This window comes from Diceros bicornis, chromosome 10 (genome assembly GCF_020826845.1).
Source record: "Diceros bicornis minor isolate mBicDic1 chromosome 10, mDicBic1.mat.cur, whole genome shotgun sequence".
Classification (NCBI taxonomy): Eukaryota; Metazoa; Chordata; class Mammalia; order Perissodactyla; family Rhinocerotidae; genus Diceros; species Diceros bicornis.
In genome coordinates, this window is record NC_080749.1 from 82,783,386 (window position 1) to 82,801,349 (window position 17,964).

The window sequence follows — 17,964 nt, forward strand, 5'->3', positions numbered from 1 at the left end:
ATTGCAAGATACATATGCACACGTGCACACACATGCACACACACACACACTCACACCTAAAGTGCATCTGATGGATGAAGCCAAATTTGTAAAATTGTATCCACAGTCATAGTTTCTATGGTAACTGTATCTTAGGCCCAGACACAAACAGAGCTGGGCAGGAGATGTCTGATTTTGTTTTCTCCGAAGACAATCAGAAGAGAGAGAGTTTAGGCTATGAAGATGCCGTGGCCCGGTGTACATACAGCTAGTACTTGGGTGGTGCTACCGTAAGATTTAATGCTTAAATCCATATAATAATCCAATAAATGCTTTATAATTCTGTAATGTTGCAGATTACTTTGCTATCTTTGTCATTCAGCTTTAAAATGATTATTTACCTACATACAGTCACTATAGTAATGAGGTATCAGTGATTAACATAATGTAGAAACTATACGCAAGATAACTTTTATTAAGATGCATAAGTTAGGAAGGACTTCAAGGATTTATTTTAACTCCAAAGTTTTAACTCCAACATTTTACAAAGGAGGAAACATAGGCACAGAACAGTTAAAAGACTTACCCAAGAGTTACTTTTAGAGTATTTTTATTTGCTGTATTTTCTAAACTAGCAGATGTTCTAAGCTACTCTATAAGCTGAATACCCAGTTATCTGACAAAATTACTGAAATTAAATTAGAGAAAATAAACATTTCAGAAATAATGGTTTGAACTAGCCTGTTGGACGTTTGTTTCTCTAAATAAAATATTTGTAAATACATATCTCCAGCATAATATACTTCACGTTGCCAAAGAGAAATAATTGAACAACCTATTTTGATTAGGTTTTATTTGTTTAAATGGAGTATTGTTAGTTTCCCTCCAAACATGTAGCATTTTAACAGAATGTTTTAATATGAGAAGATGCTCAAATCCAAGTTCATAACTTTGTAGATGTTTTCATTGTGTTGATTCCTTTAAAAATCTTCCAGCCAAAACTATAGCTAGGTAAGAGCAATGTAATGAAAAGAAAGCTTTTGGAAACTGCTCAAAAATATTTGTCATGATACCAACTTGAAATGAAAGCCGTATTTCCTAAAATGGCATATAAATTTTTATACTTTGCATCTTAATCTTATGATGTGTCTAGCAGCATGAAACTCATTTTTTGGTAATGGGCCTGAGTAAGACGTATTTGTAAATGAGGATGTTACATATAGGTGAATAAGCTATATTGCAGCTTCGCCCAGCCTTTCCATCACAGCAGCTTTTAAATTTCCTCGGAAAAATTGACTTATGGGACATAAATTACAACATTGGCAAAAATGTGTCCTAACCTGTAGGAACTGGAAAACATGTTAATTTTGAATTGTTTCCGCTTTTTACCACCAGACATTTGCAGAAAATCTTGTGTGATTTATTCTTTTATTTTTAATGAATTGTTAAAAAATGTTTGAAAGGGCATTAAATCTTCCCCTCTGCCATTAATCTGTAAATGGGGGAAACAGGGGGCTGAAATGGCCTCTTTAGTATATTGCTTTATGAAACTGCTGATTCTAGCAATACCGGGCTAGAAATACATACTAATTTAAGGAACCCTGACTATAAGCAGCAAGCTCCTTGCTTTTGGAGAGAAAAGACTAATAGCTTTATTTTAACAAGGCTCTTAACACCCCAGCTGGCAGCAGGCATTGAGTGAGGGAAATTGGGAGAACTCCCGTGGACTAAAAGCATCTTAATTCAACGTTCCTCCCCAATGCCAAGCCCTCCTGATAGGCTGTCATGATCCAGCCTAAGAAGGTGGCCGTGTGCACGGCACACCAAGTGGTGGGCTTCTCGAGTTGTTTTGAATCAGCTCTCTGAAGTTTCACTTCCTGGGCTTTGTTAGTAGAGAAAGATAAACATGCCCAAATCCAAACGTAAGTTCTAACATTACACTGTTGTGGAAAAGACTGGGTTTCTGTTATGGCTTAAGTCAAGATTATTTCTATCAAACGTATGTTTAGGTCATTCCATTAAAAAAAAGAAAACTGCGTGATACCAAGTGAGATAAAGGGCTTCTTTAAGAACATTAATTGGATCAAAGCTGCTGACCTTATTTTGTTGTGATGAGGGAAGTTACCTAAGAAGGAGTTCTTCAGGCAGGAGCATTTCTGAGTCTTGCTGTGCACAGAGCGAAATGAGAAACGAGCTTATAAATGCTGTTGTCTGTCCTCTTTCCCTCACTGTCTCCTGAAGTGGCCTGGCTTCCTGAGGACTAGCTACAACTTAACGTTAGCTTCTCTTTGGCAACCTTCTCTCTGCAATTTCCTACCCTCAAGTCACAGCTCTCTGCAAAAATCTTGGTACCCAACACAATAATCTATATTGCCACCATTTCTGATTGGTATATTAAAAGTTGATCAAATTACAAGAGGACATAAGATAAATTATGATTTATCCACCAATGGGATATTATATAGCCATTAAAATCCATGTTCATGAAATATATCTAATAACACAGGAAAATGCCAATAATAAATAGTGGGAAAAAACTCTATATACCATTAAAATATGTATATATTTATAAATATCAGCAGAGGTCATCTTTGCCTGGCTTTCCACAATAATCATTTAGGGAGAAAACAACAGTTAAATCTGTTTTTTAAATAATGGGACACAAATTTATTCCCATCATTTCCATTAACTAAGAGTGTGTCCCTGAGGGAGAGGACTTTTTTTCATCTCTGTGTCTTAGAGTACTTAGCATGTGACTGTACTTCGGAGACACTAACAAATGTTTATTTACTTGAAAGTATTCATCTCATTTTCTGAGCATGATTGCCTAAGACAGTACAACCAGTGGTTGTTTATTTATTAGAAAACTATAAAGATTTTCAACACCATAAAGTCTGAGTTTCTATCCCCATCAATCCACTGAAATTACTCTCAGTAAGGCACCAATCACTGTCCCATTGCCAATTCCAACATACACTCTTGCAGGCATTATTAGTCACTGTTCAGTGGCAGAGAATCCACTCTAGCTAGTTTAAGCAGGAACAAATTTATTACACCATATTAATGGGCTTATGGAATCTTAAGGAAGGCTAAAGAAACAAATTCTTGGGTAAGCTTTCAGGAATGACTTCCCAAGCCACACTACAGAACAGGCTACCTAAGGAGCTGCTGCCACTTCTAGACAGGAAGCTTTTGGCTCCATAGCCACACGACAATGCCCATATCAGGAGCCACCATAATTAGGAAGGGGCCACAATCAAGAGGCCACCTCTAGTGCCGCCAACTCCAAAGGTAGCTGTAAAAACCACACGCTACCCCAGAAACTAACAGAGGTGCATCTGCTAGAATGGCCACAGGTAGACCGAGCATAGTTTTCGTCATTCCTGCCAGAAGGAGCAGTGCAAGTGTAGCCACTGCCTCAATCCTGTTTCTCAAATGATATGGCCTAACCTAAACCACACCCAGTACGTGGACTGCAAGGAGACTCTGGGAGGTTTTTAGCTTCCCAGGCTCCACAGTTCAGGGTGGCACTCCACAGGGGCAGAGGATTGGAGAAAGCATGGCAGCACACAATATACCCCATGGTCCTTGTCTTGCTGAAGCTCTTGACTGCTTCTGACAGTGTTGACCTCTCCCTCTGTCATGGAACTCTTTTCTCCTATTTCCATGAAAACATTCTCCCCTAGTTCTCTTCTAGACCAATGACTTTTCCTCAGACTTTCTCCTGGGTTCAGCCTTTTTTGCCTGCCCCTTAAATGATTATGTTCCTAAGAGAGTTGTTGGTATTTTTCTCTATTTTCGTTGCATGTCTTGTCTTCTCTTCTGTCTCTACAGACTCTCCCTGGGTGTTCTAATTCTTTTCCAAGGTTGCAGGTACCTTCTGTAAGCTGAATGTTTCCCAATTCTACATCTCTACTCCAGACTTCTCTTGCAAGTTGCAAACTTTTATACTCAATTATCTATCAGACATCTCCATCAGATGTCCCAACTCAAGCTCAGTATATCTAAGTATTCCCTCCTCCCACCCCTACCCCTGCCCTTATACCTGTTCTTCCTTTATTCCCATCTTGGTGATGGTTACCAAACCCACCTAGTTGCTAAGCTGGGACACTTGGGCATTATTCCAGACACATCCTTCCCTTTAATGCTCAGTCAGTCCTACTGAACCTGCTGCCGTAACATCTTTATGTCACTCTCTTGTCTCCATCCTTTTGAATATCCTCTAGTTTAGGCCTTTATTATCTCTGCACAGACTGTCATTGGAACCTCCACACTATGGCAAGAGTAATCTCTCTAACCTGTAAATATGTCCTGTCACTTATCAACTAGCACTTCTCAATAGCTTCACCATCACCTAAGAGTAAAACCAAGTTCATTGGCATTGCATATGAGCTCCTCCAAGATCTGGTCCATGTCTATGTCTCCAAAGCTTGGACTCTGGGGTAAGACAGACCTTGTCTTTGTCTCAGATCTCCCATGTACTAACTCTATGACTTTGGGCAACTACTTAGTTTTCTCATCTGAAAAGTGGGTCAACCACTGGGGTTATTGGGAAGATTGAATGGGCTGATGCAAATAAAACATTAGCATTGTGCTTGGCAAACAGTAAGCACCAAGTAAATGTTAAATTGTTGTAGTGATCAAAGAAGAACCAAATAAATGGAGAGCTAGTCCATGTTCATGGATAGGAAGACTCAATATTGTCAAGATCTCTTCTTTCCAAATTGATCTATGGATTCAATGCACTCCCTATCAAAATCCCAGAAAGTTATTTTCTTGATGCTAAAGAATCTCAACAAACTGATTCTAGAGTTTCAATGGATAGGCAAAAGACCCAGAATAGCCAACACAATATTGAAGGAGAACAAAGCTGGAGGACCAACACTACCCAACTTCAACACTTACTATGAAGCTACAGTAATCAAGACAATGTGGTATTGGTGAAAGAATAGACAAATAGGTCAATGAAACAGAATAGAGAGCCCAGAAATTGACCCAAATAAATATAATCAACTGATCTTTGACAGAGGTGCAAAGGCAGTACAGTGGAACAATGGTAGTCTTTTCAACAAATGGTGCTGGAACAACTGGACATCTATATGCAAAGAAAATGAAACTACATGTGGACCTTATACTCTTCACAAAAATTAACTCAAAATGGATCACAGTCCTGAATGTAAAATGCAAAACTTTAAAACTCCTAGAAGATAACATAGGAGAAAATCTAGATGACCTTAGCTTTGGCAATGACTTTTTAGATAGGACACCAAAGGCATGATCCGTGAAAGAAAGACTGATAAGCTCTGCAAAAGACACTGTCAAGAGAATGAAAAGACAAGCCACAGATTAGTAGAAAATATTTGCAAAAGACATATCTGATAAAGGACTCATCCAAAATATACAAAGAACTCTTAAAACTTCACAATAAGAAAAGAAACAACCCAATTAAAAAATGGGCCAAAGACTTTAACAGACACTTCACCTTAACAGATGGCAAGTAAGCATATGAAAAGATACTCCAAATCAGAGAAATGTAAATTAAAATAACAATAAGACACCACTACACACCTATTAGAATGGCCAAAATCTGGAACGCTGACAGCACCAAGTGCTGGTGAGTGAATAAGAACTCTCATTCATCGCTAGTGGGAATGCTAAATGATACAGTCACTTTGGAAAATAATTTGGCAGTTTCTTACCAGACTGAACATACTTTACCATACGACCTAGCAATCATGCTTCCTCGTATTTACCCAAAGGATTGAAAACTTATGTCTACACAAAAACCTGCACATGGATGTTTATAGCAGCTTTATTCATAATTGCCAAAACTTGAAAGCCACCAAGATGTTCTTCAGTAGGTGAATGGATAAATAAACTGTGGTACATCCAGACGATAGAATATTATTCAGTGCTAAAAAGAAATGAGCTATCAAGCCATGAAGACATGGAAGAAACTTAAATGCATATTACTAGTCGAAAGAAGCCAATATAAAAGGCTACATACTGTAAGATCCCAACTATATGAGATTCTGGAAAAGTCAAAACTATGGAGACAGTAAATTGGTCAGTAGTTGCCAGAGGTTAGGGGAGAGGGAGGGGTGAAGAGGTGGAGCACAGAGGATTCCTAGAGCAGCAAAAATACTCTGTATTGTACTGCAGTAGTGGTTACATGTCACTGTGCATTTGTCCAAACCTGTAGAATGTGCAGCATCAAGAGTGAACCCTAATGCAAACTCCGGACTTTGGGTGATTATGATGTGTCAGTGTAGGCTCACAAATTGTAACAAATGTACCACTGTGGTGAAGGATGTTGGTAATGGGGAGGCTATGCCTGTGTGGGGGCAGGGAGTATATGGGAAATCTCTGTGCCTTCCTCTTAATTTTGCTGTGAACCTAAAACTGCTCTGAAAAATAAAGTCTATTAAAAAAAAGTTGCAGTAGGGGCAATAATGGTTGTAGCCATGTTGTAGCACCAGGGATGCTGTTGCTACTGTTACTAATATCCTTTTCCTCATAGCCTGTTTCTTCCTTTACCAAAATCTTGACATTCCCTGAAAACACAGTCGTTTTCTTATGCCTCCATGTTGTTTCACTTCTGTTCTCTCTACTTAAAATGCCTTCCCCTGCCACTCCTCCGCCCTTCTCACCTTAAAAAACTCCTCATTCATATTCAAGTTTTAGATGAAGCTTCAACACCCATACAAAGCTGTCTTCAACTCTCCCAGGTGGACTTTGGTATCTGTCCCTTCAGACTCCCACTGCCTCCTTCCTCAGACTCACGATTGAGCAGTGACCTCATTGGAGCATAATTGTTTGCAGGCCTGTCTCCTCTGTATTCATAGCACTGGAGAAATCTAGCTCTTTTCATTGCTGTGAATATAGTGCCCAGCATGGCATTCAGATACAGCAGGCACTCAGTAATCACTAATTCAATGGTTGCATTAAAGATGCCTTACTAGTAATAGAAAAGCACATCAATACATACACAGGTGAAGAAGAACAGAATAACTGTGGATGTGACAGCATGCCTGCCATCCCTGTGTTCTGCTGCTCCCATGAAGTTTTTGCTAACACCTTCAGGTATCATCTATGCTACTGTGAGTGACATCCTGACACTGGATCATACCTTGTCCTACATCATTCTTTAATTATTTCATTTCTGATGAAAGTTCCTTGAGGTTAAGGATCATCCTGCATTTCATAGAACCTAGTGTGCTGGTAGCTCGCCAGAAGAACAACAGGCATATGGGTGCTGCCTCCTGGAGAAAGCAGAATGTTGACTGCCGTCATTAGGCCAGGCCAGTTCTAGACAGTAGTACTGAAAGTATTAACTTGGAGTTTGGTGGCCACAAGAAAAAGGTTAGTTGTAGATGTCTAGAGCCACACTAGGGTACATAAATATACTATTTTTCCAACAACCGCAATTAATCATCTTCAGTGTCTTTCTGGTATTCACCTTAATTCTTCCTCCATAAAAATAGATAAAACAAAACAAACCTCAGATAGGAGTGACTAAGGACAGTACTTGTACCCTTCACTTCTTCATTTTCTGTGCCTTTTATTTATCCCCTGACACCATCCTTGCTTCTGGTCTTTGTTAGAAAGGTCAGTGGTTTAAATCAAGGCTTTTTTCCTCATGCAGAGGATTCTCAGGCTCTCTGTAGTTGTCCTAAGTCTGTGTGTGCAATCTTCATCCTTCCCTAGGCAGCTCACTTGGCTGTTGTCCTCTCAGATAACTCCAGCCGCTGCTGTTCCTCATATTGGTAAAATATAAAGGGGTTCTGCGGCACACACTCTGAAGGGCCTCCTGTGATAATTCAACACCAGGAATAGTCTTTCTTACTCTAAAAGAGTATGTATACTTGCTTTGCAACACCTCCCCCAGCAAACCCTCCCTACACAGACCGCCCAAGCCGGGAGGGTGGTTTTATGGAGCTGGGACTTTTGGAAGGAAGAAAATGACTTGCAGGTTGAGTACTACCTAGAAAAAATTCCCCTGCTGACCTGGACACTGTACTTCCAGTGTTTACTGGCAAACTCTCCCTTCCCCCTATTATAAGGGTCCAGGGTTTTTTTTTTTTTTGGTTTTTTGTGTGTGGTTTTTTTTTTTTTTTTTTTTTAAGGAAGTTTGGCCCTGAGCTAACAACTGTGCCAATCTTCCTCTATTTTGTATGTGGGACACCATCACAGCATGGTTTGGTGAGCAGTGTGTAGGTCCGAACCCATGAACCCCAGGCCGCCGAAGTGGAGCACATGAACTTAACCACTAGGCCACCGGGCTGGCCCCTAAGGGTCTAGGGTTTTATGTGAGGGCTACCCCGTAACACAAGCAAGCACATGAGTGGTCCACAAAACCACATGTGGATGTGAACAGGAGAGGACTCAATCAGTCCACAAGTACCTTTAAATATCTGTATGTGTTCATCCTGTTTTTGGTTGGTGTGATAGATACAGAAGGACTATATATAAAGTCTTTACATTCACGAAACTAACACACTTTACTGAGAACCTACTGGGGCCAGTCACTGTCCTTCAGAATCTCAGAGGCTGATGGAAGAGACCAGAAGAGAGATGAACACAGGAGGTACATAAGAAGGGACAAAAAATAATACAGACCAACCCTACACAGAGAATGGTTCATCAGTCCTCGGTGGTCGTGCATAAGGAAGGGAACTACGGGAGGTCTGGGTTGGCGAGGGCTTCCTCGAAGCTGTGCGGGAGAGAGTTGCCTGTCACCAACCCTGTTGGTAAAGAAAGCTTTCATGGAAAAGGGACTTTTAAAAATACGGTCTTTGTCACAGCCAAGAGGAGCCTAAGGAGACATGATGACTGAATGGGATATGGGATCCTGGAACAGAAAAAGGCATTAGGTAAAACTCTGAATAAATTATGGGCTTTAGTTAACAACAGTGTATCAATAGTGATGCATTCATTGTAAGAAATGGATCACACTAATGTGAGGTGTTAGTAATCGGGAGACTGGGTTCAGGGTATATCGGAACTCTCTGTACTTCTCGATTGTTCTGTAAGTCTAAAACCGTTCTAAAAACTAAAGCCTATTTAAAAAGGAAAAAAAAAGCAGTCTTACAGCCTACAGAACATCCCTGGTGTGGTGACAGGAAACAGTCAGTTTGACAAGGACCCTTTTTTGAAAGAAGTGACTTTGTTGTCAAACGCCATGTTTGTGGCTTGACCATCGGTTCCCACAGCGATACTGAGTTCTTGGGCGCTTTTCCATGGCTGATTTTTGGCAGGCGGCGGCAGCGTTGTGCACTGATTGTAATTTTGAGATGCATTGTCAGTAACCAGGGTGTATAATGGCTCTTCATCTCTAATTACTTTTCTCTCCACAGGTGTCTGGAAAGGGTCCAGATGGGAGTGCACACAACCTCCGCTATGAGGGGATGGAGAGACAGTACGCATCCTTACCCAGGTAGGTCACTGAAGGGTCTCCCATCACCAGCTCACCCCAAATAAAGTCTTCAGAGAATCTACATGAAATAGAACCCTTGTGTTGAAGTAGGATCTATGGTACAATCTGCCCTGCCCTCTGCCACAACCCTATTGCCATCTTCACAACTGTGCTCATAATTGAACACTTGTGGGTTATTTTTTAAGGGAAGAAAACAGTATATCATTGCAATTGAACATGTCAGCAAGAATATTGGATCCTGAATGGAAATCCTAAGCCATTGCTATAAAAATAGTATTGAACACCCTGCACCAAGCTTAGAGACAATAAAATAGCAAATCCTCTGTCCTAGGAGTTAGCTGCAAGGAAGGGCGAGCCAACCTTAACCTTGGAGCTTCCTGTGGGTATTAAAAAGTAGGAGAGAAATGTGAGCCTGGGAAAGTGTTCTTTGCTTGATTTAGAATCTGACCGTGTTCTCTAGGCGATAAGCAAACATTGCCCCACAGACGCGGTGGGGCAAAGAACAGCCACGTGGGGAAAATTGGCTTGGCGATTCTGGCCTAACGTGATCCACTGATGCTGTAACTAGACACCTCTGAAAATGAGACACGGTGCTCTTATCTGTGAGATGAAGAATAATTTGAGTCTGCAATCAGTAGCTCACGACAAAGAGGAAACCTTTCCAAGATTACGTACAGTGAAGCAACTGTGGCGTTAAATGAGTCAAGAGTGTGAGAATTAGTGAGTTTGGAATAAGAAAAAAAAACAACAAAGAATGGTTAATGCCAGCTAGAAAACTGAAATGTTACGGAATGTCTCCTTTTAAAAAGCAGGGGAGGACCCTGCGTAGAGCTGCTTCATCGCGGAAGCTGTGTTGTGCTGACCTGGAGTTGCCGATCTGAGTTGCGTGTTGTCTGTACTTCTGCGTGTGAATCTAGAGATAACATCCTGAATATCACAATAGGCATAGCCTCAGTGACGTCTGCGCTTGTAAACAATATGTTGATTTTCAAAAGTAATAGTATCTCAAATCTAGCAGAGAACCAAGTTTTAACACTGATTGGGCAAGATACCCAAAATACAGTAATTTAAAAGCATCTACACAACTGTATTTTATTTATCTCCCTGGTTTCTTTTTTTATATGATGTCTCATAGTTTTTTCTCATTCTTGATTTCTTTCCTCTCCTTATTTTTCCCTGGCCTAGTATTTTGTTTTCATTTAAAAAAATGGCAGTAGTCTCCAAAATTTGTTTTAAATATAAAATTGCTCACTTCCAGTGTTGAAGTGTATGGAAATTGTGGTTAAAGCAGATGGAAAGTAGTATGTTCCTAAGAGAAGGAAGAAAAAAGGAAAACTGGAAACAGTTTCATGTCTTCCTGGCCAACTTGTACTCAGACTGCAGAAATGGATTTTTTTGTGCAAATCATAAGCACAGAAATAACATTGAAAATTCTATAAATTTCAGTCATTCGTTCATTTCCTATATATCTATTGATCATCTTCTGTGTAGCAGGCCCTGGGAATGTGGAGACTGGGGAAGCAGTGCCAGCCCATCCTCAGGACCCGCCTGTCTACTACAGAGAAGGGGAAACCACCTTTCTACAACAGGGCAACAAATGCTTAGATTAGCAATTATAACATATAGGCCTCTGGATTTCCGACTCCTGTTTATTTATACTAATAAGCCCTGAAATACTCAATCACAGCTGACTCTAAACAAGTCTATTTTAGGATTAAACACTGCGAAGGGAGTTTTCTGACAAAGGCAGTCCATTCATGTTGTGGCTCTGGAGCCGTCATCACAATATATGAATTGACAAAATCCCACCTGCCCAAAATATAACTGTGGCTGAAAGGGAAGCATCTTAGACTGAGAACAGTTGTGACCAACAGTCCACTCACACACCTAACACAATGGCAGGAGTGATTACTGCTCATGCAAACAGACCTTTCTAGCTACCTGGCAACCAGAAGCAGCCACGATGGAGGATAAATAGGGCTCGGACAAATGCAGGAGAGCTCCCTGGAGCTGGTTTTTCAATAGGGGAGGCTCAAACTTGAGGTTCCATCTCAGTTTCTAAAGTAGAGATGCAAAGGAAAGAGCACCCTCCCCAGTGTGCTCTGAGCCATGGGGGCTCCGTATTTACCCGCAAGATGCAGAGAGAAGAGCAGGGCACGCTGCTGGCTTCTGGGAAGGCGTGCGGACTCAGCCCGGTGTGCGCGTGACATCACCCTGGTGTTCTAGTCTCCCCGCCCCTGGAGATCTTACTGGCCATTTAATTGAGTCACAACAGCTCCACTGCTAGCCTCCCTCCCTTTGCCAGAAGAGTGAGGCCGGCACATCTCTGTAGGCACCGGCTCCCCATCTTCGTCACAGAGGCAGGGAGCTTTAAAATATTTATGGAGTTAAATTTTTAATTAAAAATAGGAATAATTCTATCTATAGGATAGGACGTCGGTGGCCAGCCTTACAGGGTCCTTCATATGCTGCTGACTGATTTGGCTCCTCTGTTGTTTGTGGAGAGCATCACAGGGGTTTTCAAGATAAACTCAATAATGTTGATTTATATGCCAAATTTGGAGCCTTTGACACAGCGGGAAAATGCCCCCCCGTGCACGGAGCTGGTGAGGACCCCAGTCAGTTGAGGGGCACCTGCTCTCCTTTCAGGGCACTCTGTCATCTGTGACGGAGGCCCATGCGGCCTGCTGCCAGGCTAAATGACACTTCATAAAATAAATCCGGGCCCCAGCCAGCCCAGGAAGGAGACAGTTCCTAACACTTGGTGGTCAGGAGGCGGCCTAAGGCTAAGGGCTGAGATGTTAAGTGTTATTGTTAAGCAATGTTAAGTCTTCTGCCTCTGAAGAAAAATGACTTTATTTCTTTTCTCCTGAGGGTGCTGTTTCGGAAGGCAGAGCGCAGCATAATGGTGTGATACAACCTCGTTAGCAAGCACCAGGCTTTTACCCGGGCTGGTGTTTTACCATCCTGTCCAGCCCCCGATTTCTCTTTGGTAGTAAACAGAATGAAATCAGCATTCCCTTATTCTTGCCTGACACAAATTATTGCTCACCCTGCGTGAGTAGGGAAGTGGCTGTTTCCTAGGCTGCTGTAACGTGTGAACATCACTGTGTGTATTTTTGCAAACAGCTTCTTGTCACTTCAGCCTCCCAGCCCCTTTCAATTCTCCCGGGCCCCATCTTGATTTTACAAGCCTCCTCACGCTCAGTCCTTCAGCAGTCAACTCTCTCCTTTCCCATCACCAGCCTCCATCATTCCCACCTGGCCCATCCCTGGCCCCGTGGGATCCCATTATCCCTTCTGTGCAGATGGCTCAGAGCATCGGCACATGCTGTTGCTCTTCTGGGCCTGTAAGTGTTGAGTCCTAAGGAGGGAGCGACAGGCCTCCACATCTCTTCTGTGGCCCCGCAGACGTGGGCGGCGAAAGGTTGCTGGAGAAACTCATAAAATTGCGTTCGTTGTTCCACCACAAAATTCACATCACCAGCCCCAGCTGGGCCCTGCTGCAGTCCAGAATTCTCTCAGCCGAGCTCTCAACTCCCTTGACTGTCCCACAGTGGCCGTTCCAACCCTCTTCTACTCCCGGTAAGTTCTGGGAGGATGACTAAGCCCCCAACCCAGTCTCCAGAGATGACCTCACTTCCTCTGCTTTACGACCTTGAGACATGCCACATTCGCTCCCCAGCTTCTGCTCCATGCAGCTCAGACTCGTTCTCTGCACCAACTCACACTTCCCAGGGGAGATGCGGGGGGCAGAACTTGGAGTCAGGCCATAATTACGGCCCCTTCGGTCACTTGTCACCTGTGAGACCATGGACAAGTCATCTAACTGCTCCAGGCTCAGCTTTTTAATCTGCAAATTGGGGATGATATTAGGGTCTCTGCATAGTGCTGGTGTGAGTATTAAATATAATACGAGCAAAACTGTTAGTGAATAGACTGCCTGACATATTTTGAGGATTTTTTATATTGTTAGCTCTTTTTAATTTTATCTCAGGGGAAGACGTGTTCCTTTCTTTAATGAGTCAAACCCATACACAGAGCTCCTTCTCACTGGCTTCTCGGGGACCCTGCACCATCGACTATCCCTCTCTCAGCGGCATCTTAAACACCTCTGCAGTTGCTCCCCCACCCCATCCCCACCCCCCCTCTACTGTAAATGCATCGGCTCAGCCACACAGTTCACTGCGAATCCCACAGCGTGGAGAAGGGGAGAGCCAACAGCTGCATGGAGATAGGCCGGGGATATAACCGAGGCTGAAGGATTAGCGAACTCTGGGGAAGGACCAGTAGTCCAGACGGTCAAGGGAGAGAAGACAGAGCGAACTAAGATGATCTCAGTGATAAGCTGTGCTGTGGGCATGCTGGGCGGCAGCAACCCTCATGGATGGGGAGTTCAGATAAGGGATACAGGATGCTGACTCGGCTCTAGGACAGAGGCCATGGCCCCCACCCACGAGACTTAGGTTCAGGCCTAGGCTCCCCACCATGGTGGAGAACACACCCAATGTGAGTTCACCAGGACCGCTGAGCATGATGCCCCTGCTCCTAGGACAGATGTGGGGTGGGAGCAGCACTCTGTCTACAGGTGGGAGGACAGCCTGAGGTACTGCTAAGGAACTCCTGTTGGCTCAGGGCTGGGCCGTGCCAAGCATGCAGCTATAATGAGGCATGACTGAGCAGGGCTCAGGTGGCATGCCTACACCATGAACTTGACTCCAGTCCATCAGGGAAAACAGAGACCTTCCCTTAACCCTCCTTCCTCCTCCAATGCCTACTTTAGGAAAAAGAGGCCTATACCTATTGGCTCTATTTCCACACCACCGACTGATGCTGTAGCTTCTTGCCCCAGGCTTCTGATCCTGCCACTGAGACTTCCAGCTGGTTCTGCCTCCAGCCCCTTACTTTATGTAGACTCTCTCTGAGCAGCCTCCTCCATTCCTGTGGATTCAGTTCTCGTCACTGTGACAATGACTCCACAATGAACCTGGCTGACCTTCATGTCTCACTGTTATTGTCACCCTGGTTACGACGGCCTGCCTGACATATCCATCCTTCTACCTCCAGGACACCTCGAAATCCCTGTGCCTAACCCAAACCCTCGTCATCTTTCTTCAGCTCTTCTCCCTCTTCACTTCCATCACGTTTATTTGGCACTTTACCAGGGACACTGAGAACACCCTGAATTAGATCATGATCCTTTGCTGCCTCTTACGACCCCCTCTGGATTATAAATCCCTTGAAATAAGGGAGATCGTTTTATACCCATCATTTTTTACACCCATCACCAGGACCTAACATAGGACCAAGTATATAGCAGGTTTTTAATACAAATTGGTATACAGATGAAAATAGATTTGTTTTTACATAAGTAAGTTATGGGAAAGAATTCCTCCCAAGCTTTTTTGACCATTTATTTCAGGGCGCTGTTTTCCAATCAAAGTACTAATTTTTCGATGAGAATGTCTCTTTTCCCTTGACTCGATAGAAGTCCAGACTTCTACACAGTCAACCCTTCTTGAGCGCTTACTGTGTGCCAGGCCTTGTTCTAAATGCTCTGCATCTCCTGGCTTATTTAGTGCTCACACGACCCTGGGACTCAACAGCAACTCTGTTGTTATCCCCATCCCATAGGCAAGGACACAGGCATAGAGAGATTAAGTGAAATTGCCCAAGGTCAACAGCGGGAAAGGGCAGAGCTGGGATTTGAACCCAAGCAGTCTGGCTGCGAGTTTGCACGTTTAACTTCTGGGGCTCAGATTATCCAGCTCAGAGTCAGACCCAGCCTCTACAGTTGTCGTGCCCCCTTGTCTCCCTCACTAAACTGTAACTGCCTCTAAGGACAGGGCCTGTGTCTTATTCGTCTTCCTATAGGACACCGAAGATTAGCAATACACAGGTTAGGTAATGCCTTTCAACCGTCTCTGTAATGCTGCCATAAAATCAATTCTTTTCCTGTTCCCTTGGGTCTTTCCCTTGAAATATGAACAGTTTAGCGCATAATTGCTAGATGAACATTAAGCAATATACTTTGCCTACCAAAAAGAGAATCCTGTTTTGTTAGAACACTCCTGAGAGCTGAAAAAGCAGTGTCTAGAAATTGGTACTTGGTTCTTTAAAATTAAGAATAATACCCACCCAGAAGAGAGAGGATGACAACGAGTTTTCTGGTAAAAAGCTGCCAGAGCGCACCCGAGGGGAGAACCCCTTTCCAGAGACTGGTGGGGACAGAGGCCTGCTCAGTCCCGTGTGGCTCCCCCCCAGTCTTCGTGTTGCTCTGAGCCATGGTACCTAAGATACTGAGGGGGGAAAACGTCGCCCTCAACATCTCGAGCAGCTTTAGCTTGTCTGTGTAATGGGAAGCAACATACTCGAACTGATTTTGGGTAGAAAGAGCGACTTTAGAAGGAGCAAACAGCTTATGCTTGCTTTCTAGGAACCCAAAATACACTTGCCTTCTAAGAGTGTTCCCAGTGTTTTGGTGCTGAGAGGGTTGTGTTCAGAGCAGAGGAACACGCCGCAGGAACACACTTGCACTGTGATGCTTCAGTCGGTTCCTCCTGTCGGTTTCACCTCTCTTGTCCACATATGCTGTCGCCGTCCCCAGGAAGACTCCAGACACAAGTGCACAGCTAACTTTGAGGCTTGCAACACGCAAGCGCCTACCATGTTATGTTATCCCAGAAAGCGTTTTGTCTGGGTGCCCTCTGCGTCCTCGGTTGTCATTAACCTCACTGCGTAAAGACACTCTCCCTCTCCCATTTCTCTTGGTTCCTTCTCCAGTTAACTTCTGCTCTGCCCACAGCTATTGGATTTTCCTTTGCCAAACTTGCATTGTTTTGTAGCATTTGCTAAGCAAAGGGCGGCAGCATTCGAGTTCTGCAAAGATTTCCACCAATGCCACCGTCCCGGCCTGTGCCGACACTAATCTAGACAGTGACTGAACGAGTCCAGTGAGCCATCAGCACCTGAGGTGTCCACGTGGGTGGGCGCATGTCCGGTGGGGGTGGGGTTCGGCCACCTGGGTCTGTCGAGGTTGACGAATTCTCCATGTGGCCTAGTTGAGTACTTCTCTCTGCCACAAGGCTGCTCTGTCAAATGAGATGCTTCCTGAGAATCTCTGTACTGCTCCCTCAGTCGTGGCAGCCGGTCGAATGTTCAGCCGGAGTTTGAGGCCGTGTGAGCCACAAATACTGCTTCTCGGCAAGTCTCTACACGGGGACTGTCGCACTTCATCTAGATGGGGTGAATCATGGCCGGTCTCTCCGACACCTTCCGGGCAGCACAGCTTTATCTGAACAGCCTTTTCTGGCCATGAAAAGCCACCTTTCAGTGCTCACCGCTGTGACTGTGGCTCTGACTTTGCAGGAAGGCCAGGATGAGCTGAGGAACTTGTCTAGATTGTCATAGGACAGAGTTTAATGCCTTTTGAAAACCAGTGAAGCCCCCCCCCCAGCCGATTAGACTTCTCGTCCTTTCTCCTCCGGCTCCCATGTTGGAAACAAGTCTGCACTTCCCCACCCCCGCAGAGTCAGCTGCCTGTTTGACGGGCCCCTCTGACACCACTTCACTCAATGCAGGGGACAAAATGATGAATTAGCAGCGATTTAATTCTTTGTGAGATTAAGATGTCTCCACGTCAACTCAAACTTCCTGAAAAATGCAAAAAGCCCTAGCACGTAATACCGCGTTAAGATGCCAAACAGCTGAGATCAGGGGTTAATGCTACTGCCATCTCATTTTTATGTCACTTAATTCCTCGGATAAAAGTCCGTTTTAATGAAACTTTTCATCATTTCCTCATAGCCAATATATCCTTGATGCCAGTTGGAATATTTGATATTAATTATTCAGTCAAAGGCTTCCATTATGAGTTTAGTTAGAATATTAGTGATTTAAAACATGTTAAGACCCATTAAAGTACTGATGTCTCCAAAATAGTTTTAACTGAATCTTGATGGACCTTATATATTAAATTCCATAGATTTTTGTTTTCCCTTCATTTTCCATAGAAAATTCTAAACTGTTACATATTTGATGGTTAAGTACTGCTTTTAGAGGAAGAGTATGTACCTGCTATTTCAAGAATGCCAAATCTGACATCACCTTGAACTTGAAACACATTAAGCTTGGTAAGCTGACTTCATGTTTTCCTTCCTGTCCATATTTAAAGGAGCTTAGCGTTTATCTCCCACTTGTCCAGCCAAAAGAAAGAAAGGAAGATTATTTTGTGCCTACACAGCTGCTTAGAGTGCTGCGCTCTCTCTCTAATTTCTCGTATTCTTTGGTCGTTCTTGATGTTTTCCTGTTGTGTTCCCCTTCCACCGTCTGCCTCCAAAAGCTCGTTGCCCTGGGATTGTGACAGTGAGTCTCTTGATTGTGCTGAACTGCTTTGCACAATGCACCGCTGTCACTTCTCACCCGCCTCCCGCTGTCTTCTGCATCTCTCCGGCCATGTGCTGGTGCCCCTCGGCCCAAGTTCCTGGGTTTCTGTGCACAGGTTTTATCCTGGTGTCAGCCTACTCCAGGCACAGACACTCGAAATAAAC

General features: G+C 43.6%; 1 protein-coding gene across 1 annotated transcript in view; it reads left to right on the forward strand.

Annotated features, from left to right (window-relative positions):
* Positions 1-17,964, forward strand: part of PARD3B (par-3 family cell polarity regulator beta) — a 931,426-nt gene that overhangs the window by 871,009 nt on the left and 42,453 nt on the right. The window contains exon 22 of the mRNA XM_058549666.1: positions 9,336-9,415. Coding sequence (XP_058405649.1) covers positions 9,336-9,415 — 80 coding nt within the window. The remainder of the gene's footprint in view (positions 1-9,335; positions 9,416-17,964) is intronic.